Source organism: Cnephaeus nilssonii (assembly GCF_951640355.1).
Source record: "Cnephaeus nilssonii genome assembly, chromosome: 22".
Classification (NCBI taxonomy): Eukaryota; Metazoa; Chordata; class Mammalia; order Chiroptera; family Vespertilionidae; genus Cnephaeus; species Cnephaeus nilssonii.
In genome coordinates, this window is record NC_137093.1 from 14,221,393 (window position 1) to 14,243,547 (window position 22,155).

Consider the following 22,155-nt stretch of genomic DNA (forward strand, 5'->3'; position numbering starts at 1 on the left):
CCTTCGGGGAAGAGAAAGGAAGATCACCAGATTCCTTGGCTGTGGTACAAGGAGGCCAAGCAGGTCTCCAGGCTTCGGCTAAGGCTGTCTCTAGTCGGCCCTCAGCCAGGGATAGTCCCGTCCCATAGCACCCAATCCAGTCTGTTGCAGTGCCTTGGCAGGCCTTGGCCCCACCGCCATCGTCAGAGAAAACCATCCCATCGTCCACTTGTTCCCGGCATCCATCTGGGTGGAATTATGGACATCTGCAATGGCTTTAAATAAAAGGATGCTTTCAAGAATGCAAATGGGTTAGTGCCATTTGGGGGTTTGTCTTGTAGATGGGCTACCTCTGTAAAATCATCCTGTGTAAGGGAGGATTTTTAGTGTGCCGGCAGGCTTTTGAAAACACATGGTCTTACCTGGGACGGTATGTTCCTGGCAAATAACCAGGCCTCCCAGGAGCTGTGGCCTTCCCACCCTCCATCAGGGGAGGAGCAAATTTGTGCCCACCCAGAGTGGATATGCTCATGCCGCCTGGGGCTGTTTGACATTAACACCTACCTACCTGAGGTGCTTTCCAGTGTGGCTAAGTCTAGGTGGGCCTGTGTGTCCTGTGATGTTTGTCCAGTCTAAACTGTCCGTGGTCACTCTGAGGGATGCACCGCCAAAGGAAGCCACTCTTGTTTTAAAACTGAAGACTTGGTTGGCCAGCTCTGTCGTGTCCTGGTGGCCTTAGGCCTCAGGGCACAGGCCAGTGTTGGTGCAGTGGTTTTTCCCAGCCAAGGAAGGACACTGACCGGGTGCCCCACTCCTGGAACTGGAATGTGATGCTGGGAAGGGCAGCTGCCCCCTCCCTAGAGGCCTCTGTTGGGTGCATTATGTGAAAGGTCCCAGGGCCTGGACCTTCGGGAAAGGTGGTCAGACATGCCTTTCCGCACAGAATGGATGTTCCTGTTTTGGGCTCCAAAGAAAGCTAACTCCACCTGATGTAAAACCCCAGGCTGACTTCTTGGGCGAGGAGATGTATCTCAAGCGGGGAAGGCCTCAATTGCTGGAGGAGAGTGGTGCTGTGACCAGGGTGCATTTAAAGATGCGGCTGTTAACACTACAGAAGGCGCTGCAAAGGGAGACATGCGAGTACGAGCAAGGACGCCAATAGGGGCTCCTTTAGCCCCCCTCACTCCCTGCCCCCAGCCAGTGTGGCACAGGTGATGATAAGCCAGAATTGAGGTGCTAACAATATTGGGGCAGAAGAGCTAGGAGATGACCTACAATTTTTTCATTCCTGCGGGTGGGAAGGGGGGTTAGGAAAGCTGCTGCACTTCCCTTTCCCTGGGATCTTAACTCCTTGGGTAGAGTATTTCTGGGCTGTGGCCTCACTGGGTCTGCCCCACCCAGGACCCCCTCTGCAGGGACCTCAGCAAAGAGACACGAGAGGCCTTTCTTCCTATGACCAGCATTTGGCACTCCACAGCTCTCGGCTGTCCTGGCACCCCTACACAAAGCAGGGCCCTGCTTTGGGTGCAGTGGGTGAGTCGGGAGGAGCCTCTTGATGTGTGGGCCTACGTCCAGGCCCTGTTACCAGAGGTTGCGGGGGAGGGGGGGCGCATTCCCTGTACAGGGCTGCAGAAGGGCAAGAACAAGGGTGAAGTGGTGGGGCAGGGTTTGGCTGGAGTGGTGCCCCCTGCCCTGGGGGCCTGTTTGTATTAGGCCTGTAGGGCTATGGCATCTCAGCTAGGCTTGAGGGGGGTCTGCTCCAGGTGGGGGCTGTCCTTTGTCCATCTCTGCACCTTGAACCCACCCCACTCCCCAGACCCTATCATAGAGCTAGTCCCCCACGGGCTGGGCCTCTCGGAGTGGGCAGAGGCTACAACTGGATGTGGGAGAAAGCACATCACCATATCTGCTGTCAAGCTGCATTAACGCTGAGGTCTGGCCCCCATCCAGGGTTCCTTAATAGCAGCCTGCGGCCTTTGGGGCTGGGGCCTTAAGAAGGCCCACCTACCGGCGTGGAGGGGCCTGTTGGTTGGCCAGGGAGCCACCGGGCCTGTGTCCGCGTGGCCGGAGGAGATGGTCGCAGTGCCACGGACAGAGGCACTTGGTGCTCACTGGGGAGGCCTTGGAGCTTGATCGAGGTCCCAACCTCCCAGAGGCGCTGCTCTCGCTCCCCAGATGGTCCCGCCCACCCCGCGCCGGCTCTGCGAGGCCGCTGGTCCACCTTAAGCGGCGTCGGCAGGGGCGGGGGGATTTCCTGCCGGAGGTGGGCCTGACCGTGGGCCTATCCCACGCTGGGGCAGAGCGCCCGGGGCTTCCTGAGGGGTGCTCCACCCTGCCTCGGGAGGCCGAGGGACTCGCCTGGCCCCGGGCCTTTTACCCACCCACACTCCAAGCCTGCAGCTTGGGCCAGGAGGCAGGGGACCAGCTCCCCCTGCCCTTACGCTGTCCGCTAGCTGTGCTCCTCCAGCCAAGTGGCCCGAGGGCTGAGGGGTGGGAAGGGGATAAACAACCCAGGTGCCCGTGCAGGGTCACAACTGACCCCCTCTGGGGGGAGCTCCAGATGAGACGGGTCTGGCGCTATCGAGAATGGCATGGAGCAGGGGCATGCGCCTGCCCGCAGGGACACGCTGCTCTGGGGTGTTTAGGGAGAGGTCTGCAGAGGCCGGGGAGGGTCCCGCGGACTGGAAACAGGATGCCCGGTGTCCTCTACCGTGTCCGGCTGGTGGGCATGGCTTTGCAGGTGTGCTTCGGCTGTGTGGCTTCAGAGAGCCGCTGGCACTCGCCAGACGGGGGCACCAAGGCGAGGAGAGGCCCGCTCTCTGAGGGTCCTGAGCGCCGCGCAGGGCCCGGGGCGGGAGCTGGGGAGTCCCAGGCTTTGGGGGGGCTCCCGCAGCCAGCATCTTAAAGAGGGCGTGGTGGGGCGGAGCGTCCTCTGGGATCTGTGGCCCCGCCCCGCCCCGCGCCCCCCGCCTCCCGGTCCACCTTAAGGGGCGCGCTGACATCAGTGCGCCGCCGCCGCTCCGCCCCTGGGGTGGGATTTCCTCCTCCGTCGCCGCTGCCGCCGCCGCCGCGGGTCCTGCGCCGCGTCCAACCCGCCCCGCCGACCCCGGCACGACCCCGCCGGCCCCGCCCGTCAGGCCCCGGGGAGGGATGCGGCGGCGCGGCGCCCAGGATGCCCCGCAGCCCCGGGACGCGCCTCAAACCCGCCAAGTACATCCCCGTGGCTACTGCCGCCGCGCTGTTGGTCGGCTCCAGCACCCTGTTCTTCGTGTTCACGTGAGTCCGCCGCGTCGCCGGGGGCGCAGGGGCCACAGCCCGGCCGGAGGGGCAGGGACCAGGGGCAGGGACCGGGCACAGAGGGCTGGGCAGGGCAGGGCAGGGCTGGCACCAGGGGTTCGGGCAACGTGAGCCCCCACCTTGGGCTGAGGCCGTGAATGTGCCTCTCCTGGGCACCAGGAAAAGGTGAGTCCTGTGTGTGGGGACACGAGTGCCTAGTGGACACCCAGTGAGTGTGCCAGGCAGGCCCTGGGTGCGAGCCCCTGGGCCTGGACAGGAGAGTGTGTGCGGTGGCTGCCCAGGGTGTGGTTGCCGCCCTTCCCTCCCCACGGGCTTCAGGAGGGGACGTGGGCTGCCCAGAGCCACCAGCCCTTCCTGCAAGGAGCTGAGGATGTCTCTTAGGCCCCCCTCTCCTGGCTGTCCGGCCAGGGGCCAGAGCCAAGTTGTTCCTGAGTAGGTGTGGTCTAGCCCGTCTGCCACGTGCCTGCCCCACAGCCCCCAGTGACACTGGCGTGGCAGTACCCTCCTCCCTTCCTTGACCTTCACAGGAAAGCCTAGTGATCACAGCTGGAGGGCCCAGGCCAGGCCACACCCAGGGACACTGGCCACGGCGGGCTTTGGAGCCCTTGAGGCAGAAAGCAGGCAGGGCTCTGGGCTTTTGCAGCTTTAGACACAGGCTGGCTCACAGGTCAGAGTGGGGCAGCTCCCTCCCCATGGTCATGCCCGGCCCCCAACCCCCAGGTCTCCTCTGGCACAGGAGGGATTGGGGGCTCCAGACTTCAGCCATGCGGGTCCGTGACCACCCCCTTCCGCTTGTCCCAGGCTTAGAGACAGCTCTGGTGACCAAAGCAACCTGGGGGCCTGAAGCAGGGGGACCTCTGTTCAGCGGCAGGTCAGCCCCCGAGAGAGAGTGACTCTGAGGCAGGGTGGGCAGGGGCCGGCCTGGCACCCTTTCACATTAGCAAGAACGAGCGTGGCTGCCTGGTGTTCGGCGAGTCTGCGCTGGGTGTCTGGAGGCGGGAGAGCCCTCTACCTGGACTCTGGAGCTGGGTAGGTGCCACAGGCTGCCAAGAGCGTGTTTAAAAAAGGCCTGTGTGGACGGGCTTATTTCTGGCTTTGGTGAGCAGGCGGATTCTTGTCACTCAGAAGCTGCTGACTGTGGGGCAGAGAGGAGAGGGGCAGGTGGGCAGCAGACACCGGAAAAGGCGGGGGGGGGGGGGGAGGGCGAGTCCTGCTGGGTCTCCTGCAGGGGTGGGGCCCAGCGCAGTCCTGGCTCTGGGGTCAGGGTGAAGGGTTTGAGGGGGGTCTCTGCTTGACCATCTCAGTTTCTCATTTCCTAAGTGCACTTTAGCATTTCTTTCTCCTCCCAACTTTCAAAGTAATACGTGTTCTCTATTGAGAACTTGTGAAATGCAGAAAAAAAAAAAAACATTTAAGAAGAAATTGAACTTGACCTCACCCCAGAGAGCCCTTGTCTCTTTCTGTAGGCTCACCTGGCCTTGCCGAAGAGCGCCTGTCCTGAGGTGGTGATTTCAGAGGGCTCTTACGCCCTGTCCTGTGAACTTGACCCACCCCCAAGCAGTAGGCTCCAAGGCTGCTGCACCCTTTGCACCCTGCCCCATGCCAGGTCTTCCTCTGTTCTCACAGATGGGGGTCTGGATTCAGGGACATCGCGCTAGGAGGAGGTGCAGGGTTCCTTTGGGGTACCGCAGGTGGTGCCTGCATCCTGCCCTGTGTATGGCGGTGTGTCCCTGTGGCAGGATGGGGACCCGGGGGCACTTGTCGGGGTTCAGGTGGAGTGACCATCTAGCGAAGGGAGCCTCGCTCATCCCCAGGACCGGGCTCCCCCGTCGCCCAACCCCGAGGCCACATTGTTTGGACCGAACGAACCCTGGCCTGCCCCTGCCCTGGGTTCCTGAGAAAAGGGGCTCTGTGGGACAGGCCTGGCCCATTAATGCTGGCACAGTATGCCAGTTCTGGGCAAGCAGGGGTCCAGGCGGTCCCCTTCTCAGGACTAGCCTTTCATCGCCCCAGGACCCGTGCTTCTGCCCAGTTTCTGCCCAGGCCTGCCCCAGACTCAGACACGTGCAGGGAGGGAGCAGCTTTCCTGTGCCCTCTCCCCACCCTCAGGCCCGCAGGGTTGTCTTCTCTGCCTTTGATCCTTGGACTTCCCTGGATGCTGAGGGCCCCAGGCCCCCGCTCTGCACGCAGTAAACATGAGATGCCCCTTTAGGGCAGGTCCGCACAGGCAGCAGCTCCTGGTGTCATGCAAGGTGAGGAACGGGCGCCTGGAGGACCAAGACCAGCTCACTGAGGGGGCTGGGACCGGCAGTACATTCGGGCTGGGACAGGGTTGCTAGGACAGTCTGTGGCCTGGAAAATATGCCAGGAGGTTGGGGTATCCCTCCTCTGAGAATGGGGAGCACCTCACAGGGCAGGCTCCCAGAGGTCCTTCTCTTCCAGGAAGCCTTCCTGGGTTCCCGGTGCAGTGGTGTCCCCCTGCGCCCCAGAAGCTCTTCGCCCTGGCTCAGTGCCAGGCTGGGACAGGTGTGAGGGGGTGTGGGGGGGCCCGGGCTTTTGCCCCTGCCCCTGACTCTTCCCAGAGCCACTTTGCAGAATGACGGGGACCCTGTGAAGATCAGAGGGCTGGGCTGCTTGGCAGAAGACCAATGCCTGGGGCTGGGCTGGGCCATCTTGCCTATGCCGGGGGCCAGTGGGTTGACTTCCGGGATGTCGGGGGCTGGTTCCCAGGGTAGGGCTGAGCCCTCCCCATGCTCAGAGGCCCAGACAGGCAGCAAGGCCCAGCCTAAGACAGTGGGAGGGCCAGCCCAGGACCAGGAGAGACCATGGTGGGTCCTGGTGGACAGGGCTGCTGGCAGGGGCTGCATGGGGAGGGGGGACTTGGTGTGAGCCCCTTGCCAGGACTTGCTGCATGTGGCCTGGGGTATCCCTGGCCCGCCGAGCCTCAGTTTCCCTCTCTGTAGGGATCAGATGGGTGGGCGCCCCTGGCCAGAGGCCTTTCCTGGCCTGATGAGGGCAGAGTGGCCACAGACCCTCCGGTGCTGGGTATCCATGTGCGTGAACACAGACTGTTAATGGCGATCGCAGTTTTAATGAAAACGTCCGAGTTAAAAATTTCAGTCCACACTGAACCTTGGTGCACATGTTGCCCCTGCATAACCTCCCACGCCCCTTGGGTGGTGTCTCCCTGTTGGCCTTGGCAGGACCTGGGGCCTCGACATGGGGGGCGGGGCTCCTAGCAGGGGTGTGTGGCCCTAGCGCTGGAGAGGCAGGGGCTGGTCAGAGAGGGGGGCTCAGAGCTTCAGCTCGTTCGCCCCTACCCCTGGTCTCACTCTGGCCCCAAGCTCAGCTGTAGCCAGCAGGGCGTGGCCAGCCCCTTGCCCAGCAGGGCGAGCCTGTAGTGCACTATCCCCTGGGTGGGGGTGGGGTTACTTCCCTGTGGGCAGAGGGGCCCTCCTGGAGCTTAGGACAGACTCAGGGTGGGCTGAGCAGTGCTGCCTGTCAGGTCCTGCCCAGAGCTTGTGTGTCCTCACACGTCCCTATGCTTACCTGGTCACAGAGCACAGAGAGGTGGAAGGGCAGTAAGAGGCAGCCCAGAGGCAGCCCAGCCCTGATTGGATGGGGCTGGGGTCAGTGGGAGGAGAAACGTGTGTTCACAAGTGCATACGCCTGTGTTTATGCAGGTGTGCCTATGTGGCCATGTATGTGTATCCATGCAGGTGTGCCAGTTTGTGCACAAGTGTGCGTGTGCATGTGTGTTGCATGTTGAATACATGCTCACGTGTGTTCACACATGCATGCCTTTTGTGTACAATTACGTGTGCACGTGTCTCTGTGCATGCTTGTACAGCGTGCACTTATGTACCCACACATGCATGTCTCAAGTGGAGCATGTTTATGTGACTGTGTGTGTTCTGCACACGTGTGCATGCATCTGTCCCTGCGTGTTCACATGGGTACATGCATATGTCTGTGCATGTGTTTGCACGGGCTCTTTCATCTTTCCCCCCTTAGCCCACATGTTTCCCGAGGTGGCTGAGTTCCAGGCCTTGGCAGCATTGGCCAGTGAGCCATACCCCTTAAGCGTGAGCCCAGCCTGAGCTCCGCTTAAGGCATTTCCTGGTGGGTGAAGGCCACCTGGGGGAGGACGGGGGTGGGGGGACGGGGACAGGATTGTATGGGAGTGCCTAATCTTTGGGTCTGAATCATTCTGGGGGGATGGAGGTGGGAGGCGGAGTGGGCAGTGGCTCAGGTCCCAGTCAGAGGACCTGCACCCCTCCCCAGCCTACCCAGCACCAACTAAGGCCTGCGCCCTCCTGGGTACGTGCGGCCCAGGCAGTGGGTGGGTGGTACCCACAGTGGGCAGAGACCGCCCAGCACCTCAGTGTAAGCGTTGGCCCATCGCAGTGCAGATTTCCAAACCTGGCCCCAATGCTGCCCAGTTACACCCCTCCCCCAGTCTCAGGCATCTAGTCAGGGCCACTGTCCAGCCCATGTGGCCTGGGTTCATCAAGGCTCAAGGAGGACAGAGCAGTACAGGCTGCCCAGGTCCGTGGGAGCTCTGGTCAGCATGGGGGTGGGGGCTGCCCGGGGGGGGGGGGGCGGGTTCAGCCTATGTAGTGGCTTGAATCCCAGCTCTGACGCAGACTTGCCCCAAGGCCTTGGGCATGTGTCAGCCCTCCGATACCTGCTCCTTATCTGTAAAATGGGAAGGACAGGCGAGTAGCCCCCCCACACCCCCTCCAGCTGGAGGGTGGAGTGTGTGGTCCCTGCGCAGGGCAGGTAGGCAGTGGGTCTCGGGTATTCATCAGCCAAACCCGGACACAGTGGTGGGCGGGGCTCACTCTCCAGTCTCCCCCATGTGTCCTGCCGTCAGGGCCCACCTGCCTGCTGCGCCCCATGTCTGCACAGCTCCCGTCCTCAGCCGCCCCAGGGCATCCTGGGCTCCCTCCCTCGGCCTCTTCCTTTCCCAGACCAGGCTGCCTCCAGGGGCCTCGGGCTGTTCAGGTGCACGAGGGCCCATATTGGCTTTAACGCTTTCACCGTCTTGAACCTCTTCATACTTTTTAAACAAGCGGAACATTGTCATTTTGGCAGATGACGTGGCCAGCCCTTCCCCTGGGGAGCTAGTTCAAACCCCCCGTTTGGGGTCCACAGTGCTCCACTTCTCCGTCGGGGCCAGGCATGCTTGACAAAGCCCATCCCCTCTGGCATTTGGGCCTGAGCCCCCACCCCCGCCTTGCTGGGCAGACCAGGCCTCAGGGGCCCACTGCTGTCCTGCTGAATGGGACTGGGTCACACTGAGCACTGTCTGTACGCGAGGCTTCAGCATGCAGGGGTGGGGAGTGTGGAAGGCATGGAAGGTGTCTGCTGGGGGGTGCTCCGGGCCGCCCGGGAAAGGGGTGGCGGAGGGAGGCCCTCCTGGCTGAGGGAACCCCGTCCTCAGGCTGTGCATCCACCTCCAGTGGTGGGTCCTGGAGAAGGGGAAGAGGTAGCTCAGGCTCCGGGTGCCGGGCGTGCTGCTGTGGGAAGGGAATCTTTAAATAGCTGCTTGCCTTCCACTAAAAATAGCGAAGTTCTGCTGCTATGGAGGTGGTTGCCGGGGTGGCGGGGCTGGCCTCTGGCCAAATCAGGCGTGGGTGCGCCAGTGTGGCCTGTACGCGCCGGGTGACAGGCAGGGCTCATAGTCAGGGCTGCTGTGGGGATCCCCCGTGCCCCGCCCCCGACTTCACAGTGAGCCTCGGGACTGGGAAGGGAGCAAACCCCCTGAATGTCCTTGCTTGTCACAGCAGCCAGGGACCATGGGAGAGATGGGGAAGCCTGAGGCCAGAGGGGCTTTGTGGGTGCTGAGGGAGGGGACTCAGGGACCCACTGTGAGTTGGGGCAGGGGCCAGAGGCCATGTGCCCAGGGACTGGCGGGGGCTCTGGCTAGGCCCCGGGAGAGCCGAGGAAGAATCTGTCTGTGGCAGAGTACCCCATCAGGGAGGTATGCATGACCCTTACAGGGCAGCAGGAGTCTGGGAAGGCTTCCTGGAAGAGGGGGCAGCCTTGGAGCCAAGTGGTGAACGATTTCGAAGGGGTGGGGGCGTCATCCTTTTCTAGAGTCTCCCCGTGTTCTGCATGGTCACGTGGAGAGGAAGGTGACCTACTGAAAAGAAGGCGCTGCCAGGTGGCCCAGACTCTGAGCCTGCGCCCCTCAGGGAAGAGCAGGGATAGCTCCACTCTGCGTTTACTGGCTGAGAATTGGGGCTCCTCACACCCGAGGGTCTCCATGCTCAGGGGCCCCGCTGGGCTGGGACAGGTCTAGGTGAGGATGGAGGTGGCCTGAGCTACCTGGTGGGTCATGGTGCATGGACAGAAAGGGCTCGTTTCCCTCCGGGGAGCCTAGGAAAGATGCTGGGGACGGTGGGAGGACATGGGTGGGCTCTGGTCACCCCTCCTAAGTCGGGCCACCCCAGGCCCATGGGCCTCTTTGAACCTCAGTTTTCTCTCAACTGTGAGTTAAACTCCCAACAGCTACCAGGGGGCTTGCTGGGGTTAGAGTTGGCACACGGAGTCCGTGCACCATGCACAGTGTGCATAGCCCGATGGTTGAGCAAAGGAGCAGCAGGCAGGTGGGCCGGGGTCTGCCCGGACCCACAGCAGCATGGCCTTCCTGACTGCCATGCTGAGCGTCAACAGCGGCCCTGAAGGCCTGTACGTGCGTGTACATACCTAATGTCTCTGCCCCCAAGTCCCCTCCTCACCCGCCTGCCGCACTCCCAGGCCCAGCCCTGCCCTGCTGTGCCCCACAGGTGCCCGTGGTTGACACGTGCCGTGTCCCCAGCCGTTCCCGTCTACAATGGCATCATCTTCCTCTTCGTCCTGGCCAACTTCAGCATGGCCACCTTCATGGACCCTGGCGTCTTCCCCCGAGGTAGGACCTTGTGCTGGGGCAGGTCATCTGCTCTCTTCCACTAGAGTGTGAGTGGCTGACCCGGGGAGAGTCTTGGGGGGGGTTCCTGACGGGTGGGCTGGCAGAGGTCGGGGAGGGGCTCTCCTGCCAGGGAAGTCACTCTCCCGCCACCACCCTCGGCTCTGGCCCCCAGCGGATGAGGACGAGGACAAGGAGGACGACTTCCGGGCCCCGCTGTACAAGAACGTGGATGTGCGGGGCATTCAGGTCCGCATGAAGTGGTGTGCCACCTGCCACTTCTACCGCCCACCGCGCTGCTCCCACTGCAGCGTCTGCGACAACTGCGTAGAGGTGACCGCCCCGCCATCCCATCCATTCCCCTCCTACCGTGTCGTCCTCCCTGCCCCCCCCCCCCCCCCCCGCCCGCCGTTCACCCTGACGTGCTGCTCCTGCCCAGGACTTTGACCACCACTGCCCCTGGGTCAACAACTGCATCGGGCGCCGCAACTACCGCTACTTCTTCCTGTTCCTGCTGTCACTCAGCGCCCACATGGTGGGCGTCGTCGCCTTCGGCCTGGTCTACGTGCTGAACCACGCCGAGGGGCTGGGAGCTGCCCACACCACCATCACGTATCCTTGTCCCGGCCGCGGAGGCAGCGTGGGCTGGGGGCACGTTCCTCAGGGGAAACGGAGACTCGGGGAACCCCCAGGGGGTGGGCTGCCCCTTCTGGGTGGGGTGGGCAGTTTGTCCACAGGCACCTGCTCTGGGTCCTCGCCCTTGGCCGTTGGCCTTAACGGGCCAGCATGGCCGTCATGTGCGTGGCCGGCCTCTTCTTCATCCCTGTCATCGGCCTCACGGGCTTCCACGTGGTGCTGGTCACGCGGGGGCGCACTACCAACGAGCAGGTACAGACCCTTGGGGGGGGGGCCGTGCTGTGACAGGGATGGGGTCCCCGATGCTGAGAGGGTCACGGCTGCACTGGGACCCTGGGGGGTCAGGGCAAGGCTGCAGGGGCACGCACTCAGGGGGCCCGTGTAGGTGGGGGGGGCTCTGGCCCAGCGTACCCAGGTGGGTGGGACTCTGCCGCTGCAGCCACCAGTGACTCGGGGCGCGGAAATCCCACAGCTCCCTGCAGGGACAAGCTGGGGTGACCTGGGTGGGGCTACCACTGGGCTGACCCTGACCAACCACCCGGGAGGAACCCCAGCTGTCCCTCTGCCCTCGGTGGGCTGGGCCCTGGGTCGCCACGCTGGCTGAAGGGTCCCTTGTCCACAGGTGACGGGGAAGTTTCGTGGGGGCGTGAATCCTTTCACCCGAGGCTGCTATGGGAACGTGGAGCACGTGCTGTGCAGCCCCCTGGCTCCCCGGTGAGGCCTGGGTGGGGTGTCGAGGGGGGCCCCTGCCCGGGCTCAGGGTGGGGCAGCTGCAGACCCTAAGCCTGGTCTACTTCTGCCCTTGGCAGGTGGGGCTGGCCCTGCCCTCGGTGTGCGTTCGGACTGGGTCGGCCTCGCCACTGCCCCTCTTCCCCGGTGCAGGTATGTGGTGGAGGCGCCCCGGCTGCCGCTCGCCGCTCGCCTGAAGCCACCCTTCCTTCGGCCCGAACTCCTGGATCGAGCTCCCCCGCTCAAGGTCAAGCTTAGTGACAATGGGCTGAAGGCTGGCCTGGGCCGAAGCAAGGTGGGGGCCCTAGGGTGGGTAGGAGATGGGGTGAGGGGCCTGGAAGAATGGAAGGCGGAGGAACTGGGCAGATTCTGGGGAAGGATCTACGTCCCAGGGCCCCAGAGAAGCCCTGGCCCACACTCTACCCACCACTGACCATGCCCCCTCCCAGTCCAAGGGCAGCCTGGACCGGCTGGACGAGAAGCCCCTGGACCTGGGGCCGCCACTGCCCCCCAAGTCGGAGGCTGGCACGTTTGGCGGTGACCGGCAGACCCCACGCCCAGGCAGTGCTGGTGAGGTGGGGCTGGCCTCACGAGGGGAGGGGCGTGGATGGACCCCGGCCTGACGGCGGTCCGTTTCCCCCAGAGAGCGCCCTGTCGGCACAGAGGACCAGCCCCCCGACGCCCGCCATGTACAAGTTCCGGCCGGCCTTTCCCACGGGCCCCAAAGCGCCTTTCTGTGGACCAGGCGAGCAGGTGAGGAAACCCGGCCCTACCTACCCTGAGGCCCTGCCCCGGCGACCCCACCCCCCAGAGGCCTCACCCCCTGGGGGGCCCTGCCGGGGGCATGGAGGGTGTCGGCAGGCTCCCACTTTGTAGAGATCCCAGCGAGGGCCAGTGGACGGGAGCGGAGCGGGGTGTCCTGGGAGGGGCTGGCGCAGGCGGTCCTGGCCCTACTCCCTGGGCCGGCGCTGCCTGCTGGCCTGGTAGGCGGCTGCCCCCAGGAGCAGTATGTGCCAGGATGCCAGGAAAATTGCACCATTAGTCACTCGGTAAGGCCCACGGGAAGCCTTCAGAAGAATCTGCGATTGTTTGAGAAAGCACATTATTTGCCCAAGTTATAAGCATTCCGTGCTCACTGTGGAGCCATCGGCGGCCCTGGACCGCCAGGAATTCCCAGGAATTCCCCAAGCGTTCCCAGGCTGGCCGCCCTCCTTCACAGCCGTGGAGAGGCAGCCCTGTGGCTGGACCAGCACCCCTCGGCCTGCGTGTGTCCCCAGGAGCGGTCATTGCCGAGAATGGAAGGCGGAGGGATTGGGCAGATTCTGGGGAAGGGTCTACATCCCAGGGACCCACTCAGGAAGCCCCTCTTCTCGGGGCCCACAGGTCTCGGCAACGACTCCGAGCCTCTCTGGCCAGTGTGCAGTGGCCCTGCTTGGGGGTAGGGGTGGGCTTTAGAGACCCTCATCCAGGCACCTCCTTCTTGGGATTGCCTTGGCTCTGACAGGGGGCCTGGGGGTGTCCCCCTGAGGTCACATTTGTCCCCACCCATGCCCCTTCTGTTTTTGTTTTTAAATATATATATATTTTTTATTGATTTCAGAGAGGGAAGGAAAGGGAGAGAGAGCTAGAAACATCAATGATGAGAGGGAATCATTGATCGGGCTGCCTTCTGCACGCCCCCCTACTGGGGGTTGAGCCCGCAACCCAGGCATGTGCCCTGACCGGGAACTGAGCCCCGACCTTCTGGTTCATAGGTTCATAGGTCGACGCTCCACCCCTGAGACACGCCAGCTGGGCTCTGTGCTTTGAGGTTTTGCAGGTTCTTGTCCCCAGCCTGAGCCTCGAATCACCAAGACCCTGTCGGTGTGGCGGTCCCCTGAGCTGGGTGGGCTGCAAGGACACTGCCCGGGGTGTCTGTAGTGGCCGGTTGTGGCCCTGTTGTGCCCCGACACTCAGAAGGTGGGGTGCCCAGGAGAGGGCGCTGGTCCCTGTGTGGTTATGACGTCTCCTCAAGGTCCAGCTGCTGAGGCCGTCCCTGCACGCCCCCACCCCCTCCCCGGGAATCCGCGCTGGGGCAGTGTGCACACCCTTCCCTGGGAGATACCACCTGGGGCTGCTGCTCTGCTTCACCCTGCCCCCCCACTTCCTTCTCCGGTGGACAAGGAGCAGGTGGTGTGGCCAGGGGATGGCGAGCTCCTGGGACAGCTTGTCACCAAGTTTGCAGCCTCCACGTGGGCACAGAGCATCCGGTGACCAGGTGGGGCGTGGCGGGTGGGCAGTGGCAGGCGTGCACCCTCTCTCCCTGCAGGTCTCCGGCCCTGACTCCCTGACTCTGGGGGAGGACAGCATCCACAGCCTGGACTTCACGTCGGAGCCCAGCCTGGACCTGCCTGACTACACCCCTGGCGGTCTGCACACCGCCTACTCGCCTTCCCCGCCGCTCAGCGCCGCCGACACCTTCTCCGGGGCCCTGCGGTCCCTGAGCCTCAAGGCGGCAGGCCGGCGGGGCGGGGACCACATGGCCCTCCAGCCCCTGCGCTCTGAGGGTGGGCCCCCGACGCCCCACCGCAGCATCTTCGCCCCCCACGCGCTGCCCAACCGCAACGGCAGCCTGTCCTACGACAGCCTGCTGAACCCCGCCTCGCCCGGTGGCCATGCGTGCCCCGCCCACCCCTCGGCCGGCGTGGCCGGCTACCGCTCGCCCTACCTGCACCCTGGGGCTGCGGGTGACCCCCCGCGGCCCCCACCCCGCAGCTTCAGCCCCGTGCTGGGCCCCCGGCCCAGGGAGCCCTCGCCTGTGCGCTACGACAACCTGTCCAGGACCATCATGGCCTCCATCCAGGAGCGCAAGGATAGGGAGGAGCGGGAGCGGCTGCTGCGCTCTCAGGCCGACTCGCTCTTCGGCGACTCGGGCGTCTACGACGCCCCCAGCTCCTACAGCCTGCAGCAGGCCAGCGTGCTGTCCGAGGGCGCCCGAGGCCCTGTGCTGCGCTACGGCTCCAGAGACGACCTGGTGGCCGGACCCGGCTTCGGAGGCGCCCGCAACCCCGCCCTGCAGACGTCCATGTCCTCGTTGTCGAGCGCAGTGAGCCGGGCGCCGAGGACCTCCTCCTCCTCCCTGCAGGCAGACCTGGTCAACAACAACGCCCCGGGACCCCGGCCGGGGAGTGGCTCCCACCGGTCTCCCCTGCGCCAGGGCCCCCCCTCCCCGCCCAGCACTCCCCGCTCGCCCTCCTACATGGGCCCCAAAGCCGTTGCCTTCATCCACTCGGACCTCCCGGAACCACCGCCCTCACTGGCCGTGCAGAGGTGGGTGCTGGGGACGCGGCAGGCTTCCTGGCAGGGGGCAGGTGTCTGGCTGGCTGCGGGACCTCTTGGCTGAGCAAGTGTGGGTTGTCCCGAAGGCCTGGGGCCACCTGTGGGGTGGACCTTCCCTGCCTGAGGGGCTGTGCCCCTCCAAGGACATCCTGGCACGTCCCAGGGTGTGGCACGATTCGCACCTTAGCCTAAAGCTCCACATTCCCCCCAGAATGTGCCCGGGGTCCCCCAGACCTTCTTCCTCAGGAGATGGTGGTACTGTCCCTGCTCAGGAGGCTGAGCCTGGGGCACAGCACCCTGCAGCACACAGCGCCTGGGAGGAGGGTGGGCACACAGCTCCCTGCTCAGAGATGGGGACCTGGGCCCAGAAGGGCAGGCTGGCCCAGGCCCCCACGGGACATAGCAGCATCTTCGGGGTGTCACCCACCGCCTTGAGCACAGGCCAGGCAGGGAGTCTTGTTGTGGGTGTAACGGGTCCAGCAGGTGGCAGCTGCAGAGGCAGGGATGGCAGCTGAAGGAGGGAGGGCCTCCTGCCCTCATGACTGGGCAGCGAGGTCATTGCTGGGCAGGCTTTGGGGCGGGAGGGCAGCCCCTCGTTTTCCCAGGAGGCAACAGGGGAGGGGCCGCACAGGCATCACTGGGCTCCCCAGCTCAGGCACCAGGACCGGCAGAACCAGGGGCTTGGCTGGTGGTGTCCGCCTGGCCGCCCCAGGCGTGTGGTCTTGCCAGTAGGAGGACTAAGGGTCCTGGGGGTGTGACAGCTGTTCTGATGTCTGTCCGTCCTGTGACAGCACGGTCCTCCCCCTCCAGGCTCGGTGTGGCCACTCGTTTTGTGGGCGGCACCTTCTGAGCTCAGAGGCAGGGCCGCCCAGCCTTCGTCTGCATCGTCTGTCCCGTGGCCTCACCGGCCTCTGTCCTGCCATGGTCGGTCCTTGTTCACCGTGTGTCTGCATGTATGTGTTTGCTTTGATGCAGGGACCACCCTCAGCTGAAGAACCCCCCGAGTAAGCTTAACGGGCAGTCCCCGGGCCTGGCCCGCCTGGGACCTGCCGCCGGCCCCCCGGGGCCCTCCGCCAGCCCTGCCCGGCACACACTCGTTAAGAAGGTGTCTGGCGTGGGTGGGACCACGTACGAGATCTCCGTGTGAGGAGTGACAGCCACCCATCCGCTGTGGCACCACGGGGACCAGGACCCCCCCCCAGCGGCCGCCCCCCCCCCCCCCCGACTTCTCTGCCCTGACAGAGGAGGAGGCCCAGCAGGTGTGGACGCATCAGCAGGAGAGAGAACCACGCCTCCACGAGTCTGTCCCTCGTTCTCCACCTGTCCATCCACTTACCTGCTCACCAGGGTGCGGCCAGGCCCAGGGCCGCCAGCTGCAGGCCCTGGGTTGGTGCCCTGGCGCCCACGGGCTGGGCCTTGAGGGTCACGGACCGCATCTGTGTGGACTGCACCCATGTCCCCGCGATGGCCACCAGGCCCGCCCCCACCCAGTCCCTTTGTAGAAGGGTCACTGTGGCTCAGAAACGGACAGAGGGGCCTGGGCCCCGGGCCGTCCCCCGGACGGAGGGCCCCCCCGCCTGGCTGACCCTGACCTGCTGCCTTTCAGGGACCCGCGGGAAACTTGTAGTGTGGCGAGGCCGCCTCGTCTGCGGGGAGGCCAGGCCTTGGCCCACAGCCACCCGACGCCAGGGCTCCTCTGGGTTTTGACAGACAGGTGGATGGACAGACGGACAGACTGCCAGCTGTGGGTGGGGGTCCTGGCTCCATGTGTCCCGTCTCGCCCAGCTGGCGGGCGTGTCCCCGTGTCTGCGCGCTGAGCTGCCATGCCGCGCCCCCTGTGTTACAGCTCGGGGCCCCCGCCGCCCCACTGCCGGGAAACTCGCTGTCATTGAAGCCTTAACCTCTGCTTTATGCTCTTGTGGTGGCACCGGGGGCAGGTGGGAGCGGGCACGGGCCGGACGCTGCGACAGGGGCCTCTGAGACCAGGAGTCCCTTCCCCGCCAAACGAGATGCCCTACCCCAAGGCATGCAGCGTCCGGGGCGCCAGAGCCCCGGCGTCTGCGTGGGAAGCACACGGGGAGGGGGTCAGAGCTCTGCCTGGCGCCAGGGGCCTGAGAGTAAGCACACAGCAGCGTTTGCTTGCGTTGTGTCTGTTTTATGTTTTTATATCTACATCTATATATCTATAATTTTATTAAAAAAAGAAAAAGAGTCATTTTGATCCTTTCCTTGAGCAAGGCCAGGGCTGTTGCTGATACTCAGGGGCTCTGGGGGTGGGGGGAGAGCCGACCAGGCTCCGGGAGAGGCGGAGGCCGGCAGTGTGGGATCGGATGTTCCGTGTGGGCATTTCTGCTGACTTAAGCGGAGTTGGAAGCCTGGGAGGTGGGGGCTGGCCCACGGGTCTTTGGCTGACGAGCGTGCGGCTCCCCTGGGTCTGCGTCATTCCTGGCAGTAACAGGGCTTTTGGAGAAAGACTGGGGCTGCAGCTGCCCCCGGGGCCCCCCAGGAACCCAAGGGCTCGCAGGAGATGGAGGAGGGGGTGTATACGGGGCCACCCGCTGGCCTGGGGGCCCTGATGGTGGCTGTTGCCGTGACCTGCAGCTGCATTTACTGGGCCCCCCACCTCTGCCTGTTAAATGTGTGGGGTGGGAGCTTTTCAGGACTCAGAGATGGGGAGGCAGGGGTTGGCCCCCTGTGGGGGGGTACCCCAGACCTTGGACCCCTGCACCAGTCAGCCTCACGCTGACCTCCACCTTTCTGCTTCTCTCTCATGGGACGCTGCGGCCCGCAGGGGGCGGATCGGCACTTATAGCCATGGATGGGGGCGTCGTGGCCTGTCCAGGGTGCCCCCCGGCCTGCACCTGTGCCACCTTGGCCTCCCTGAGGACCGCCCACTGCTGCAGGTCCCCTGGAGCCCAGCTGCTGGGGTGCTGCCCCGAGGAGCTGTGTGCCGCCTGCACATGGCTGCCTCCAGCCTTTTCCCCGGCCTCTCGGGGCCCGAGCGGGGCGCCAAGTAGGCCAGGCGGCCACGGACCCCGGGGGTGTGGGCGGAAGGGCCAAACCTTGACTGACTTCCCCGCCCACCGGGGTCCGTGACCATGTGCCCGCCCACCTCAGGAAGTTCCCATCTGCTGCAGGGGGTCCAGCACCCCAGGTGGGGGCCCTGGAGCTGCTGGAACCAGCACGGCCTTCCTAGGGTGTCACGCCATCACCTGACCTCCCTGCTCGACCAAGCACTTTAGACGCCACTTCCTCCCCAGGAAGCCCAGGCCTCTGTGTAAGGCTGGGGTGGGGGGGGTCTCAGGTTGCCCCCACTCGCCCCTCCCTGAACCCAGTGCAGATGCCTTAATGTCCTGGAGCCACCAGCCTGCCGAGCCGTCCAGGCCCTGCCCGGACGGGAGGAGCCCAGCCCTGCCCGCGGTCTCCACTCCTCCGCTCTGAGCTGGACGCTGGGGCGCTCGGCCCCTTTCCCTGCTTCAGCAACAGCTCTGCCTCTCCCACTTGGGGGCGAGCAAGCCACAGAGCTCCTACCGTTCTAGAAGGTATTCCCTGCCCCAACTCAATGCCCTAAATAAAAGGTTTGGTGTTTACCTCCACAGCTCTGTCCACCAACGTGGCTCCCCTGTCCTCTGAGCCTTGGGCAGTGCCAGGAGGCTGGACTGGACAGGGACCCTGGGTTGAGGAGGGCACAGGAGTGGGGCGGGCGGTGGTGGCCAGGTGGGTGTGGGGAGCGTGGGGGAGTCTACTGGACAGGGACTGACGTTATGTGGGAGGTATGAGGTTCAGGCTGAGAACCCGACCCCCGACGAGGGTGGAGGCCTGGGGATGCCCAGTCCTCACTCAGTGGAGACCCTCCTGGTCACACCCTCTGTTCAGGGCCCTCTTGGTGCCGGGGGCAGGCTGGGGGCTTGCTGTGGAGGGGCTGCCAGCCAGCAGGCAGGTGGGGCACGAAGGCCGAGGTGGGGTTGCCACCCTGAGGGACCCCCACTTTTGCAGATTAGCTTCAGGATGCAGTCAGGTTCCCCCCATCTCCATGGAGACAAGCTCAGACGCTGTGTGTGTCACCACTGTATGTCCGGCCGCAGGCCCAGCCCCTCAGGACAGACCCCGCCGCCTCCCTTCTCCGAGGCTCCTGGCAGGACGGTGTGCACGGCAGTGCTGTGGGCAGGGGCGGGCTCGGCCGCTGGGCACCCGGGGCCGTGCTGGCCGCCTGGCCGCCTCCGCACCGGGGCCTCTGGGCCTCCAGCCTAGAAGGGCAGGAAGTCGTCCACCTCGAGGCGCAGGAACGGGCTCAGCAGGGCCCGGAGCTTCCAGACGGCGGCGCGGCTCAGCAGGGGCGGCACCAGCCCCTCGAAGGGTGTGGGGTCCACCACGTACACGTAGGCGGCGGTGCAGGCCAGCAGGGCGCCCAGCAGCAGCCTCAGGGCCAGCAGCCTGCGGGCGGCGGTGGTCAGGGGGCAGGGGCACCCGTAGGGCAGCCCCGGGGGACTGGACTCTGCCCACGCACGCACGCACCACCTACCAGAGCTGGCCGCGGAAGCCCTCGGAGCATCCCAGCTGGGGCAGCGCCTTCTGCGGGGGGAGCAGCTAGTCAGAGCCTGCCCTTCCCTGTGGGATCTGGGTGCTGTGTGTTTCTGCTCCCCATGCCCAGGATGGGCACCTGCAGCCATGTCTCCCCGGTGAATCTGACCACGTGGCTCCTGGTGGGGCTCCCACCCCCTCCCCCTCCCCCTCCCCCTCCCAGTTAGGGCCTTCCGGGTGGGAAATTGGGAGAGGGGTGGGGCTTACTGTTAAGCACAGGTCCTTCCTTGCCTGGGTGCGGCACTGGGCGCGATCCCTGGGGGAGGCGTACAGTCAGGGCCATGGGCACTCCCTACACCAGCCTGGCACCACCCCTGGTCTGGTGCCACGGAACCGGGGCGGGGTTGGGGACTGGCTCATTCCATCCTGAGCAGGACGCCAGCACCATCCCAGCTCAGTTAGCCACGCCCACCCACCCCCCACCAGCCCCTGACCACACACATCACCCCAGAATCTCCAGCTGAATGTCTTCCATCTGGTCTAGCACGCCCCGGATGTCCTTCTTGAGGTTCTAGGGGTCAGAGGGGGTCAAGAGTCCTCCACCCCTGACCCTTCGCCCTGCCTCCCCCCCTCCCCTCACCCACTCATTTCCTGCCTCCCCTCTCCTCTAGGTATCGCTCTTCGGGGACCTACCTGGAGCCCCGTGGCCTGGTTGTTCAGGGCCATGTGTACCTCGGCCACACCATCCCACACCTGGTGGGGGGAAGGCTAGGTCAGGCCCCAAGGATGTGCCCTACAACGTGGGTCCCCCAGCACCCCTCCCACCCTGGCCAGGCGGGCACCTCGGTAATGGCCATCTTCTTCCTCTCAAAGGACAGTCGGATCTGCTGCAGCTCATTCTGGGGGAGGAGCACAGGATGGGCGTGGGCAGGGCCATCGGCGGGCAGCTTCCTCCTCCTCCGCCCACCTGGGACGGCTGCACGAAGGACCCGCTTCCCCCCCACCCCCGGGCCCGTTCCAGGTGCCCACCTGGGACTGCTGCACGAAGGACTCCTCGCCCCGGCACAGCTCCCGCCGCAGCAGCTGCAAAGGTGCCCTGTCCTCCAGGGGCCTGGTGCCAGCCTGCTCACGGGGCTGCGGGAAGAGCCCGGGGTCAGCCTCGAGGCTGTGGGCAGCCTCTGTGGTCAGGGCCTACGTGGGATCCGGAGTGGAGGGTGTGGGGCGTGGCGTCGCAGGGTCAGTCCTGACAGGAGCCAACGTCCTGCTGGGTCCTTGCTGCCGCCAGGTACTCACCCAGGTCAGGGCCGTGCAACTCGAGTGCTCCGGGCACAGGGGCAGGAACTGCTGCCCTGGTCCCAGCAGGGCCCCCAGCTGCTCTCGAAGGTCCTGGTTCTGTCTTTTCTGGGGGTGGGAGGCAGAGAGGTGGGGCTGCCCGTCACAGCTATTTCTTGGGCAGGGGACGGAGGCAGCCAGGGCTGGGGCAGGGGCTGCAGGGCCTGGGGCTTAGGAGGTCCAGGGACAGCGGTGAGCTCCTTGCACAGACAGGTGCCAAGCCTGGGGGCCAGGCCCGCGGCCCTGGCTGGCGCCTCACTCACCAGCTTCTGGTTCTCCTGCTCCAGCTGTAGGAAGGACTGTTCTGCAGGCCCCAGGGGCCCGCTCTGGTGCTGGGAGGAGGCTGGCCTGGGTGGGGCTGGGGTCCCTGCCCCCGGTGACAGGTGCTGGCACGGGAAGGATCTGGGCCCTGAGCTGGGGGCTCCCCCCTGCCTGGAGGACTCCTGCTCCCTTCCTGAGTGCAGGGGCCAGCCCCACTCCAGCCCTGCTTCCATCGGTCCTTGCCTCGCCCCTGCTGGGTCTCGTGGTCTCTGTCTTGGCATCTCTCCCTCTTCGCTGGCGATAAAGCCCCCGGGTCCTTCGCTGCCTACGCTGGGCCCGCCGCCCCCTGCCCCCGGGGCTGGGAAAGTTCCGGAAGACTCCACTGAGTGAGAGGAGCTGAGAGGCACCAGGCAGGGCCACCTCACAAACCCCTGGCAGGGTGGCTCGTGGCATCCTCCATGGCTGCTCGAAGTTGAGGGTTGGGAGCATTGGGGGTGGGAGTGGCCACAGGGTCCCAGGGTTTTCGGTCCCTCCATACTTCCCTATGACCCCTTCCTGACCCCAGGTCCAGGCTCTGGCCTGGCCAGACCTACCACCCTCTGACTGAGGGCCCTCCAGCTGTCACAGCTCGCAGGTCCGCCTCAGGGCCTTTGTCACAAAGGCCTGGACACAACCAGGGAGGTCATAATGGGCGGGGCAAGGCCCCTCCCACCACGTATCCCTGTCCCTGAAGTGCCCACCTCTAGCCACCCCTTCTGCATCCTCACCCCCCCACCCCCGGGCTATGTTCTTAAAACGTAGAACACACTGCAGACACATGGTTAAAACAAAATCCAACAACAAGCGAGGTGTCTGGTGCGATCCTCCTTCACACCTCAGTCCTCCCTGCTGCCCCCGCCCCCACGAGGCTGGGCTGGTTGGCCAGATCCTCCCGGGACCGGCTGCATGTCCCCCACGGGTGGCACCGTGACCTCTCCTCCCTCCCCACGCAGAATAGATCATCCCACAGCCTGGCTTTTTTTTACCTAACACATCGCCAGGTTTTGTTTTATTTTATTTTTAGGTTTTATTTACTTTAAATAAAGTAATGCATCGAACATTTACTTTAACGGGGTCCTGTAGCCACTGGGGAGCACGTGTCCAATGGTGGAGCCCCATCAGGCCCCCGG

General features: G+C 64.7%; 2 protein-coding genes across 3 annotated transcripts; one reads left to right on the forward strand and one right to left on the reverse strand.

The window, feature by feature from the left end:
* The first annotated feature begins 2,996 nt into the window (after nt 1–2,996).
* On the forward strand, nt 2,997–17,904 carry ZDHHC8 (zDHHC palmitoyltransferase 8). Of its 2 annotated transcripts, none has more exons than XM_079762771.1 (11): nt 2,997–3,255; nt 10,071–10,192; nt 10,365–10,522; nt 10,629–10,801; nt 10,975–11,077; nt 11,448–11,539; nt 11,708–11,849; nt 12,004–12,124; nt 12,198–12,307; nt 13,863–14,863; nt 17,664–17,904. In XM_079762771.1, the coding sequence occupies exons 1-11, from the start codon at nt 3,152–3,154 to the stop codon at nt 17,887–17,889; spliced, it is 2,352 nt and encodes a 783-aa protein (XP_079618897.1). In that variant the 5' UTR covers nt 2,997–3,151; the 3' UTR covers nt 17,890–17,904. The 2 variants fall into 2 exon arrangements, with proteins under 2 accessions (XP_079618897.1, XP_079618896.1); XM_079762770.1 differs by lacking the exon at nt 17,664–17,904 and adding an exon at nt 15,848–17,087 and having other exon boundaries at nt 2,998–3,255.
* Nucleotides 17,905–19,119: 1,215 nt separating this feature from the next.
* On the reverse strand, nt 19,120–21,522 carry CCDC188 (coiled-coil domain containing 188; the record flags this gene model as incomplete). The annotated part of the gene is made up of 9 exons (XM_079762311.1): nt 19,120–19,306; nt 19,395–19,444; nt 19,661–19,709; nt 19,900–19,964; nt 20,087–20,146; nt 20,236–20,292; nt 20,423–20,527; nt 20,687–20,794; nt 20,989–21,522. The coding sequence occupies 9 exons, from the start codon at nt 21,520–21,522 to the stop codon at nt 19,120–19,122; spliced, it is 1,215 nt and encodes a 404-aa protein (XP_079618437.1).
* Between the last annotated feature and the right edge of the window lie 633 nt (nt 21,523–22,155).